This window comes from Apodemus sylvaticus, chromosome 7 (genome assembly GCF_947179515.1).
Source record: "Apodemus sylvaticus chromosome 7, mApoSyl1.1, whole genome shotgun sequence".
NCBI lineage: Eukaryota > Metazoa > Chordata > Mammalia > Rodentia > Muridae > Apodemus > Apodemus sylvaticus.
Genome location: NC_067478.1, coordinates 86773415 through 86786516, shown reverse-complemented (window position 1 = coordinate 86786516; position 13102 = coordinate 86773415). Strand labels below are relative to the sequence as shown.

The 13102-nt window shown below is 44.7% G+C and overlaps 1 protein-coding gene across 3 annotated transcripts in view; it reads right to left on the bottom strand.

Moving 5' to 3' along the window:
- Tbcel (tubulin folding cofactor E like) overlaps positions 1 to 13102 on the bottom strand; it is a 60311-nt gene that overhangs the window by 19714 nt on the left and 27495 nt on the right. For 2 of the 3 annotated variants that reach the window (XM_052188606.1, XM_052188605.1), the window contains exons 4-7: positions 12576 to 12757; positions 10925 to 11181; positions 6979 to 7105; positions 5325 to 5441 (exon numbers count right to left, since the gene is read on the bottom strand). In XM_052188606.1, the coding sequence (XP_052044566.1) occupies positions 5325 to 5441; positions 6979 to 7105; positions 10925 to 11181; positions 12576 to 12757 (683 nt within the window). Of the gene's footprint in view, positions 1 to 3341; positions 4624 to 5324; positions 5442 to 6978; positions 7106 to 10924; positions 11182 to 12575; positions 12758 to 13102 lie in introns of those variants that run through there. The other variant, XM_052188607.1, reaches the window with a different exon arrangement.

The window sequence follows — 13102 nt, the reverse complement described above, 5'->3', positions numbered from 1 at the left end:
TATTCATAAGTCTACTCCTCTACCCGCCTCTGCAAAATACACTAATCTATTTATTCATATATTATTTATACATATATCTTGGCTGGCTAGCATCGGGTCACAGCACACTCAAGAGAGGATAATTACAGAAAGACTCTGGTCACTAAGACACATATTGGAAGTACGTGTAAGGTAGAGCCCAAGGGCTCTTTACCTCTTGCTGGCTCTGCTGGCATAGGCACTTACTTGCCAAAATGTCTGAAATCTGACAGCTCCCATCAGCAGCTGAGAGCAGTTACAATGTGTGCGTGTCCAGTTGGCTGACAAAAGTGGATTTAATCATGAGCTATGCTAAAGGAGGCTGAGATGCCAATATTTTTGATAATATGCATGAATTCAAAACCTTGAAGGACATAGGAATGATAAGTGATCTTATCATCCTCATTGCTTCCTACCCAGCTTCTCTTTATGGAACCTTAGAAGGACCCAGAAGACAGTTCCTACTCCAAGGCTGGAAAAAAAGCGGCACCCACGTCTCTGACAAAGACATTACAGGCCGAGGACGCAGGTAGAGGACTGGAACTGGGTTACCTGCTTCCACTTGAAGGATAGAAACAGCCAAGTGGTGGCATGTAAGCGCTAATGGATAGGAAAATAGGCATAATTAGATAAAGAGACAGGCAGGAAGGAATGTTTATTAAATAGTTTGTGTCAGGGCCTGGGGAGAGAGCTCATCAGCGCAGTGCTAACAACACAATCGTGAGGACCTGATCCACACGTGGTGTTCAGGTCTACAACACCACTGTAAAGAGTTAGGGTATCACACACATACAATCTCTGTGAGAGTAGACTCCTAGAACTTGCTGGCAAGCTATTCTAACTAAATCCCTGATCCCCAGCAAGAGACTCTGTTACAAAAAATGTGAAAGCAACTGAGGAAGACAGCAGATGTCAATGTATGTTCTCCATATTTACAGACACATACATAAGTGTGTGGACACACACACATAAATATACACATACCTACACAAAAATAAATGAACGCATTAAACAGTCTGTGTGAATCCTCTGCAGCAGTGAATGGATCCTGGAGTCTTTAGGATCACTCGAAGGAGCCCATGAACCCTGGTCAACTGCAGCATTACACGGAGAGCAATAGAGCTTCTCCAGCGAGAACCATAGACAGTCAATATGAAAGACCTGGTGATGGAGACTCTCCTTCCATCTCCACAAACTCTCCCCTTGTAGTAAAAACAATCCAGTTCTTTCTGAATCAGAGTAGGCCTGCGATCCCAAAGGATGACAGTGCAGTTCACGGCATACCCCAAGATGCCGTCCAGTAAATGGCTTGCAGAATGGCCTTTAGATGTTAGCTTTACAAGGTTTCACCTTAGCCCTCAGAATAACATCCTGGAAACTGTCCCTCACAGCTACCCATGCTATTTCCACACATCACCAGGCCAAATGTATCGCCCAAAAAAGTTTGCTGAAATGTCAGGCAAGGAAGGTGATTAGGTGTCAGGAGAAATAGAGGAGGCATATTTAGCTGTAGACGGAACCCAGAGGCTCTCTTTAGCACTTCCTGTACTACAAGGTCTGAAGGGAGAAAGTCCAAGAATGAAAGCACAGATAGTAAAACTACTAAGGGTGCAGATGCCAGCACCAACAGCTGGCTCCCACGGTCCTGCCTGAAGTCAAAGAAGGCTGTGAGCAAACAGAAGGGGGTGGAGAAAGCAGTGAACACCCAGACTCACCAGAAACTCATCTCCATGTGCACAACAATCGCACTGTGCACATGTGAGACTACTGTCTCTCTTACAACTGGGAAAGGACACCAGAGGCCGGAAAGTGGGAGAAATAAGCTATACTACCATTGATGTGTGGTTTCTATTTTGTGAAGATTAGGATGCTGGGGATGTAGCACAGGAAGAAAATGCTCACCTAGCAAACCCAGGTTCCATCCTCAGCACCATCCACTAAAAAGCCAAATAAACAAAGTCTGATGTTTCATGTTTCTCAAAAGAAATTCAAGAAAATGCCTAAAACAATCCATGTAGTTTTAACCATGTGGCTAAAACAAGAATGGTGGCCACGTTCCTCTGTAGTCTCCATGCTTAGGGGGCAGAGACAAGAGGGCTGAGGTTTAAGGGCAGCCTGGGGTCAAGAGACGCTGATACATCCTTGGGTTAGAATAGAGCAAACAAGGCGGGGTCTCTGATGTCTAATGGGGGAAACAAGGCGGGGCCTCTACTGTCCAATGGGGAGAAACAAGGAGGGGCCTCTGCTGTCCTCATTAGCCAGCCTCTACAATGGCAGCAGCTGTGTAGTAGAAACTTAACAGAGTTTTAAATGAGAAAATCAGTGGCTGATGACACAGCTGCACTGTGGTGTCCACAGATAGCAGTGCCAGTGGTGATGCATCAAATAGGAGATTTTTGTACTCTCTTGGGTCCTGCCTAACAAGCCTTCTGATATATAATACATTTCCCTGCTAATTACAGCTAATCAAGGTTGATTTCTATGGCTTCCACTCTAGAACACTATTACAGAGGAATAATGCACATCGAGATAATTATACCATTAGAGACAGAAAACAATTTTATCTATTTCTGTACCTACACAGCTATGTCTACAGGTATCAGTAAGTTTGTCAAATGGAATAGATACTGGGTCATACTTTAGCTTTAAGATCTATTTACTTTGTGTGTGATAGCACGGCTTATGTGATCCTGCATGCGTGTGTATGTGTGCCTGTGAGTATGTGTGTATGTATGTATGTATGTTTGGGTATGTTGGTGCAAGTGTGTGTCTGTACCTGTGTGTGTATGGGGGTATACCAACTGCTGCTCATGCCATGATGTATGTGGGTCACCACCTGAAGGATGGGATTGTGTCCTTCCATTTTGTGGGGCAGACTCCCACCGTCAGGCTTACAGGCAAGCACTGGGACCCTTTACCTGATAAGCCACCTTGCCAGCCGTGGATTTAAAGTTTTTCCCATTTTGTTTAAACCTCTTCAAATATTTGTAAACATATCCTTATGCAAACTTATAGCCCTATAGAATGCTCATCACTTTTAGTAAAAATATTAGCCTGTAAACACTAATTCCTCTGAGGAGAAAATATGTCTATCCAAGAGTCACAAGCCTGACAGATATGAGGTTCATTCTGCCTTATATAACTCTTATGTCTGCCCTGCTCACTGAAACCTGGTTTAGCCAGGGGTCCTGCTGGTCTAGTGAGGGCTCCTGCTGGTCTAGTGAGGGCTCCTGCTGGTCTAGTGAGGGCTCCTGCTGGTCTAGTGAGGGTTCCTGCTGGTCTAGTGAGGGCTCCTGCTGGTCTAGTGAGGGCTCCTGCTGGTCTAGTGAGGGCTCCTGCTGGTCTAGTGAGGGCTCCTGCTGGTCTAGTGAGGGCTCCTGCTGGTCTAGTGAGGGCTCCTGCTGGTCTAGTGAGGGCTCCTGCTGGTCTAGTGAGGGCTCCTGCTGGTCTAGTGAGGGTTCCTGCTGGTCTAGTGAGGGCTCCTGCTGGTCTAGTGAGGGCTCCTGCTGGTCTAGTGAGGGCTCCTGCTGGTCTAGTGAGGGTTCCTGCTGGTCTAGTGAGGGCTCCTGCTGGTCTAGTGAGGGCTCCTGCTGGTCTAGTGAGGGCTCCTGCTGGTCTAGTGAGGGTTCCTGCTGGTCTAGTGAGGGCTCCTGCTGGTCTAGTGAGGGTGCATGTTAGCCTTGCAGATTCCCTGTTGTTGTTTTTGCCACTTGGGAGTTTTCTGTTTAATTGTTCAGAGTGGGGTTTTGTTTGTTTGTTTGTTTGTTTGTTTGAAGACACTCACCCCTTGCTAACCTCAAACTCGCTAAGTAGCTAAGGATCGCCTTGAATACCCAATTCTCCTACTGGACTCTTTAATACTAGGATTACATATGTAAGCCACCAAACTTGTCACCATCACCATCACCACTTCCTCCTCCTCCTTTCTTTCCCCTCCTCTTTTTCTTCCCCCTCCTCTTTTCTCTCCCCTCCCTTTTCCTTTTCCTCCTCTTCCTCTTCCTCTCCCCTCCTCCTATCGCACTACCCCTCCTCCAAGAAAGGGGTTCCCTACATAATCATTGAAGTCCTGGTCCTATAGCCTCCTCCACTTCCAGAGGTCTGCAACTGTTATGTGCTACCATGCCCAGCTCTCTCTCTCTTCTTTTCTTTTGAATACTTCAGGATCCTTTCTATCCTCTTGCCTCTCTTGCATGTGTGTGTGTGCATATGTGGCTATGAATGTATATTACTTCAGAGTGTGCATGTGGAGATCAGAGGGAAGCCTCAGGTGTCAGGCCTCACGCGAGTCAGCTTACATGTATGTCTGTGTTCCCCATGCATTCCTAGTGCCCTAGGAGGTTAGAAGATGGAGTCGGATTCACTAGAAGTGGAACTGGGTGGCTGTAATCCATGCAGGTGCTGGATCAAACCTTGGTCCTCTGTAAGAACAACAAGTGCTCATAACCACCACACTATCTCCCCACCCTGCCCCAGGCTTTCTTAAATAAGGTAGGAATTTAAATTGATGGCAGGCAACTCTCCTCGCCAACACCTGGAAGCCTGTTTTCAGGGATATCTTCTCTTGTGTATCTGGTGGCAAGCAGCACCTGTTGCTCTTCCTGCTCCCTGTGGATTAAAGGTAGGGCTTCACATAGGCAGGCGTCCTCCTAAAACTCAGACAGCTCTAACTCAGTCGGGCGTTCCCCTCCTTATGCAGCCAGCCTGACCCATCCCTTCCAGAGCCTACTTTCTAGACCTTTCCTCACTTGCCAAGCCTGCCGGTCTGCAGAAGCTGCCATGTCCCAAAGCAAACACAACAGACAAGAAGAAGCTAGTTGAGAACAGATGAAGATGTGCTCCAAGAAGAGAAATTTGCAACCCAAAGCAAAATGGGTGTTCACCAGGCCCCAGTCCACAGCCCACAGAAGACTAGAGGAAATGCTATTGGAGTGGCACTCAACCTTCCTCATGCCATGACCTCACAGCTCATGTTGTGGTGACCCCAGCCATACAATTATTTTCTTTGGTTCTTCATTAATAACTGCAATTTTGCTACTGTTACAAATCTTAATGTAAATAACTGGTAATAAGGATATCTGATATGCAGACCTGTGAAAGGGTCATTCGACCCCCCAAAGGGTCCTGACTCACACCTGAGAAGCATGGTACTATGGAAAGGAAGATGTCTGCTTTTGTGTTTTCCTTTTCTCTTTCAAACCTACTGACAAAGTCCTCTAGGACCTAAAGATCAGATCTTGTCCAAGGCAGCAGACTCTCAAAGGCCTGGTGCTCTACAGAGCCTGCAGAGCCGACAGAGAGCACTTTACCTGAATGGCACGTCCTCCTGTGGAACATCCACGTAGTACCGGATGAAAAACCTCTCAGAATCCTCTCGCTCGCCATCCGTGACAACACTGCCATTGAGTTTGGAAACGGAGGGCAATCTGTAAGTTACAATCACAATAAAGGCATTTTAAGGAGCCACAAATAAAACAATTGGTTGTTGCTTTTGGAAGGACATAGCTGGAGGGGCCTTGTTTCTGTGTGAAGACTGATGTGCAGTGAAGTCATCCAAAGAATGCAGACTGCTGCATTTCCAGATGTGGCCCAGATGTTCTGTCTCAAACCTGATTTCTCAGAGCACAACACTAGGACACACTTTCCAACATAGGTGGATGGGATGCAAGCCAAGCTATGGGTCTAAAGGACCTAAGAGCCCCACTGCACACCCTTCCTTTCTTTTAATGTATATACACATGTGTGTGCACTCACATGTGGGGGTGTCCACAGAGGCCTAAGGAGGGTAACAGAGTCCCAATAGATAGTAGTATACTCCCTGACATGGGTATTACACGAATACTGAGAACCGAACTCTGGGTCTTGGAAGAGCAGTAGATCTTTTAACCACGGAGCCATCTTTCCTGCTCCATTTTAAAGAGGAAAAAAAGGTAAAAATTTTAATAATATATCTTATGAAATTCAATATAACAAGAATATCAGCATTTCTACATGTAACCAGTATTTTAAAAAGTAAGTCATAAGCTATTTTATAATCTCTTGTAAATTGGGGGAAATCCTGTATCTATTTTATAATTCAAATTAGTCAAGATATTACTTCAAGTGCTCACAGATACCCAGGCTGGTGGCTGTCATGTTATAGAACTTGCCATAGCACAAGTTCAAAATGTAGTATGTACAATATGAATATATCACATGAATCATCTTATACTTGTAAAAGGACTGTGGGAGGAACATAAAGCCCAAAGCCTACCCACACGGTGTGGGAATGCTGAGTCCTCCGACTGTGGTAAGAGATACCCGCATGGCAGTGTGGACCATTAGCTGGGCAGAAGGATCAATACTGTGTTGAAGGAGGAACTGTCTATCTGCAAAAACCTCAAAGCCTGTCCTTCCAGAGCTCTGGGCGGGGCACATGCAGAGACAAAGCAAAGCCCTGGGACATTTCCATTTTAGCCAAAATCTTTTCTCTGTTACAGTTCATGCAAGCACACACACACTGGTGGGAGGCTGCACAGTGTGCAGAGGTGCACCAGAGGCAGAGAAGGCAGAGAGCACTGAGATGACAGTGACGGCCAGTATTCTTAAGTAGAAAACAGACGCAGCTGAGCTGGCTGTGTTTCTGGGTACGGGTGCACTCTATGACCACATGTTAGAAGAAATCAGGAGGCCTCCATCAGTCCAGCAACAGTCTTTCAGCTCATCACCCAAAATGGGCTTTCGAATGTTCTAAGTCTTTAAAACCAAACAGGTAAAACATACATTTACAGGAAGATTTCCCCCAGTGGTTTCAGCAGGCCAGCTATGTCTGCTCACTATACAGTACATTGCTTTGTACAGACCTGAGTTCTACCAGTGCAAGCACAGCCTGCTCAGGAGATGGACAACACACAGCACCCCTAAGAGTACACTGCCCCTTTAATGTCCCTTCAGAAGGACAGAGAAGAGAGCAGGGTAACACACCTGGCCACTACCAATTTCCTGCGCTCCTCGGTGGTATACGGCTGCAGAAGAGGGATTCCTAGCAATCTCACTTCTTCAAGCTTGGGGAATGAATTCAGTTTGTCAATGTCTTCCCAAGACTGCAAACCTATTTGAATAAAAGACAGTATTTCAGTAAATTTAGAAATTTTGAATAAAAGACATTATTTCAGTAAATTCAGAAAATATTCAGTAAATTCATAAAAGTACAAAAGGAAGGAGCTAAGCATAGACAAGCAGCTACCAACAGTGGGCTGCTGAGGTGGTAGAGCCAGCCAGACACAGTCTCTTTCCTAGGACAGAGGGATATGGTTAAACTCCAAAACAACTTCCCTGGAAAGTAGGCCCAGTGCTGCTTGCCCAGACTCTCATCAGCTCAGAAACTAAAGCAAGGGGATCTGGAGTTCAAGGCCAGCTTGGGCAGGATAGAGAGACCCTCTCTCAAAAGTAAGCAACTAAAACAAAAAACAAACCCATTTTCCAGGGCCTCTCTCATCTTTGTGAGCTGAGCAGTGAAGGACAGAGGGGAGGGGTCTCCACTACCCTCCCATCTCCCATTCCACAGCAATGGCTTCTATTGGGTCGTCATGGCTTCAGCAAACAGGGTACATGCTCTGACTTTTCTAAAAAGTGACTTGGCTGACTTCTTTTACTTGAATGCAGACTCGTGGACTATGAGTGTTAGAGGTGATAGGGACATAGCAAATTTTCCCCAAACATGTTCTAAAATGGGACAAGAACAGGAAAACCAGAACTAAAACTTAAAGTTTCATGCTACCCCCACACTAGTGGCAGGAAACAGGTCCAGAACACTGCCAACACCAACCTGACCCACGAGCGCAATAGCCCTGAACCCTCAAGTAGGGAGAACACAAGTTAAGGCACTTAATTCTAAAATGCATTTCTCTCCCTGGCTACGAGCAACTGCATCATTCAAGCTATTACTTGACGTCCATCAGACAGGCTTTCATACAGGCAACATTCTAAGAGACTGAGGGGCCAGTTTTACGACATGGAAATCCATCTCAGAGGACACAGCTACTTTGTATTTTCAGCACCCTTCTGCAAGGGTGAAGTTGGAGTGTATGAGAGCTCTGGCACATGGCTGGCCCATGTCACAGCTGTCCTATCCCTTACTAGAGGGGACGTCTACTTAGATGAAAGAGAGGTATGGCAACAGGTGTCAAGTTATCAAATAAAAAGCTTCCATGTGCAAAGTTCCTGCTTTTAAGATGCATTTCCAAGGGTCAGAGATGGCTAAGCAGATGAAGGTGTGTGACACAAACTGACAACCTGAGTTCAGTTCCCCAGAACTGCACGCTGAGAGGGGAAAGCTGACCGCTGCAAGTTGTCCTCTCCCTCCATACGTGTGCCATGTATGTGTGTACACACACCATTCCCATCACACAAAATAAATAAGTAAGTAGATGGAATTTCCAAAATCCATGTTTCACACTCATAATTATAACCTTTATGGTAAATTAAACTGAATTTATCTTTTTCAGTTTTAAGTCATACTTATTTTTAAGTATTTAGTTGTTTTAAGAAACAGAATGAAAACTAAGCCAAAAGAATAAGAGTAAAAGTCAGACTGGGAGGTTCTGTTGTGGTGGTAGTTGTGGAGGTGGTGGTAAAAGATAAGTTTAATAAAAACACACTGGTGGAAATATACAAGAACTTTTAAAACTCAATAAACAGAATCTGACGGAATAGGGCTGTTACCCTAGATACCTGAGGAGTAGAAGAAGGAGGGTGTTAGGTTCAAGACTGGCTTGGGTAACTTAGTAAGACCTTGTCTCAAAATAAAAAGTAAAAAGAGGGCTAGGGATATAGTTCACTGATAGATTAGTACAAACAAGGCCCTTGGCTCAATTTACAGCACTGAAGACAGTTCAACAGCAACTCCAACTGCAACCTAACAACCCCACTAACAGCTCAGATCAAACTAACAACCCAACTAAGAGCCCAACTACAACCAAACTATTAATTCAACTATTTCCTTTAGCAGTTACTTCTAGACTAAACTTTTCCATCTTGGTAGAAAATGCTTAGGATAGGATGTTCATAGGGAGGTAGAATAACAGAACCACTCTAGAGGAAAGTGAAATCCTAAAGGGAAGCAAGCTTCTTTAGACAGGAAGTAAACAATGTAAGACCAATTCAGGAAGTCCCTGAAACTGACCAGATTCATTTGGTCCAAACTTCCCTAAGAGTATAGACAGTGAAGACTGCAGAGTGTAAACCTGGCAAAAGCAGAGACCAGCCCAACTGTCTAGATGAAATGATAAGCAGCTGAGGCACTTGAACAAGGACACTCTCCAAACTGTTGACATGCTTGCAGGTTGTTCAGTGTGCTCTGGGTTCCCAGTTTTTGTGAACTATCATTTGTGCTTGTGGACTTCGGTGTCGTCTTTGAGTCATCTCTTTTGTAAGTAATCCCTCACCCATACTTCTATAAATAATCCCAATAAAACTCATTGGTTTATCAAGTTGGACTTTGATGGTATCTATACTTCGGTCTTTCATCTGTCCCTTATTTGCTCTCCTCTTCTGAAGAATAGTGCCTTACAACAACACAACACAACACAACAAATGGCCCAACTACATATGACCCAGCTAACAGTCTCACTATAACTAAAAGTACTAAAACCCCTCAACAGACACCACGGACGGCAAGTAAGCAGATGGAGACTCTTTCCCGAGGTCACTCCAAGATACCTATTAGTAGCCAAAGCACACCCCACTGCCACACCCGAAGCTGACAAGCATGGGGACAGCATAGCTCAGTCACAGCTGGAGGAAATGGGAAATGGCACGAGTACTTGGAGACTTGGGGGTTTCTTATAAAACTAAGCACAACTGTATGGTTCAAGCATCATGCTTTTATTATTTACCTAAACAAATCAAAAGCTTATCTCCACCTACAAATCTGTAGATAGTTATAGCTTTATTTGTAGCTGGCCAAGCTTGAAAATAAACAAAAACCCGTCAGGAGCTGCTGGATAAACTATGGCATAACTAGAAAATGGAATATTGCTCAAGGCTCAAAAGAAAAAAACTATGAAGCCACGAGAAGGCATGAAGGGCTTGAATGTGAATTACTAAGTGAAAGAAACTGATTATAGAAGCCCCACGTGGTGTGACTACAAGTAAATGACCCTAGGCCAAAGGTGGGAGTACGGAGACAATGGAAAGACCAGGGGTGGTCAGCACGGGAGGGATAAACAGATGGACCAAGGATATGGGAGAGCACGGGGCTTCTCTGTGCACACATGTGGAGGAACTGTTTTGTTCATTCCTTGAAGCCCATGAGCACCTAAGGAAGACACGGGCTCCCATGTCCTGCATGCCAGGACCAGTCCAACAATGAACTGTTACAGACGTAGAGAGGGTGGGGAGGCAGACAGTGGGCGTGGGTCATACAGACACGGGCACCATCTGTACTCTCTACTTAAGTTTGCAGTGAACCTAAAGCTGGTCTTTAGTAAAAATCATTAACATGTATTCATTTTTATAATACACAGGATTCAATAGCAATAACGTAATTATCAAAGAGGTATAGATGAGTACTTTAAAAGGCTAGCAGACTAGGATTCCTCATCCTGCATCTAGATTAAAATGATCTAGCTTATAATTCTTTTCCTGTGTCTTTTAATAACTAATTCATCAATTTCACTTTACTTTTTTTTTATATGACCCTTTTAATGTATAAAATACACATTATTTTATAATGTGTATAAGGCTCCCGAGGACTTACTGGAGTACTTATGGAGATAAGGATGTCCTAATGTAGTGAGTCATAGGTTCTTGTTGGACCCACACACACACACCTGTTACCAGTACAGTTATGACTTAAACACATCTTTACCATGTCCCATGGGTGAGCCTCATCAGTCTGAGACCAAACAAGGGCCAGCCCGTGTCTCACCTGACTTGTGGAGGCTGATGGATCGCAGATTAGGGAACAACCTAGCCAAGGAGTCAGCGGGCTCCTCAATAGCATTCAAGTGATTGTTGGCCAGGACCAGGGTATCCAGGGAAGGAAACATTACACCCAGCTTTCGAATTTCAGTCCAGTCTTGGAGGTTATTGTCTGTTATGTGTAGGAGCTTAAGGGAATGACAGCAAACAGAAGGACAAGACACTGTTTCATAGTCATTAAGGCACAGGAAGAGCTCCTCCAAACTGCAGAGAGAAGAGGAAACAGCCAGTTGTTTAGAGTAGTTGAGTTTGATCTTTACACACACTGCCATGTCTTTAATAACTAAATGATCCACGTACCAATATACCCAGGAGGCCGGGCCAGGAAGATCATCAATTCTCACTATATGCCTGGGCTACCCAGTGATAACCTGACTTAAAAACTAAAATAAATAAATATGCACTAGATGTGAGGCTCTGACATGTATTACAGAGTTATTTTCCTGAAGCTGAAAATAGTGTATCGCTGGGAAGGTAAATCTCGTGTGAAGCAACGGTCTGATGGGAGCTGCTGCTTGGTTAACCCCTTGCTTACCTGAATGCCAGTCTGCAGCGTTTGTGGAGAAACAGACGTAATAAAACGCAGAGGCAATGAAAGAAAATTCCAGAAACAACACGGACAACTGTTTATAAAAAGAAACAGTAACTACCAAATCCTTACCCTATGTCAGGCCTTGTTCCAGGAGCATTAATATAATGATGTCCACTTTACAGACAAGGAAACTGAACCCAAAGAGGTTAAGGGCTTATCAAAGGTCTCATGGTTAGCATGTAATATCTGAGTTTAAAAGTGAATTCAACTGCCACTTGTAGTGCTACACACAAGCCATTTTAGAGGCACAAGGGGAATGAGTTGTTCAAGGCCAGCCTCAGTGCAGTGAGTTTGAGGCTAGCCTGGGTTTCATGAGGCCTTGTTTCAAACAAACATCTGAAGCCATGCTGGAAGTTCCACCCAGTGAAGAAGGCTCATTACATTGACAGTGAGGAATTGTGACAGTGAGGGCAGTAATTGGGTGAGGGGAGATTCTGGGGGTCTTGGATAATTTCTATATTTAAACAATCATAGAAACTACAGCTTTATTTCTTACTATCAGAGGTTTCCTCTGCATGGATACAAGCATAAACATGCACAAACAGAACAGAACATGTCTGAACTGACAACCCAAAGTATAACTTCTTTCTAAAATTATTGAAAAGAATGTCAGGCTCACTTTCACCAGCCCTTGGGGCACTGAAGAGTCTCAGCACCACCACATTTTAGAGACCCTAGCTTTTTTTTTTTTTCCTTCCAGAGGAAAGAGCTAAAGCACAATTCTTGAGTCCGGTAATCAGAAGACTAGAATGGAGAGAGGCTGGTGCTCTGGATGGCAAGTGCTTCTCAGGGTATTTTCTCAGGAAGGAAGCCATCTCACGCTGCCCCTGAAAAGATGAGCGGGTCATCCCACACCCTTGTTCCACTGATTTCATTTTTTTCTAAAGCTTCTCGTTCTCTACAAGTTCTAGAGTTTCTGAGATGAAAGATCAGCAGAAAATTCTATGCAGAGGACATAGATGGTGACATGCGCCTGTGCCCCGCCTCCCATGCCCTATGGGCTTACTCTGGCAACTCCTGCAGTATCGTGTGCACTGTTTCCCATGATGCTTTGCTGTTGTTGAGGACAAGTTTGCGAACCCCAGAGAAGGATCCAGCGCATGTTCTTTCTAAAACTGACAGACTCAGAGGATTGGAACTCAGGTTTAGAAACTCCAGCTGAGGAACATTTGACACAATCTTACTGACCTGTGGAGAAAAGAAAGAAGCTTCAATTGGGCAGCAAGTGGAGCTTTGAAAGAAAACTCCATTTACGAGGGCCTGAGTGAGTGGGTCCAGGTGAAGGGCCTTTTACCTTGGGGAGTACCACTTAGCAAAGGCAGCTACAGGCAGCAGAAGGGACTTCTGACAAACTGAGGCAAATAATTTAGTCTGTTTCCAAGAAGGAGAAGCTGGGCTGAGAGAGGCACAGAGAGAGTCCCTATGACCATTAGCAGGGCCCTGCCGCTGCCGGGGAAGAAAGGATAATTCAGACGGCATCTAGGCTCTACATTTTTAAAAAGCTAAGACGAGGCCATGCAATTTGACTGTGTC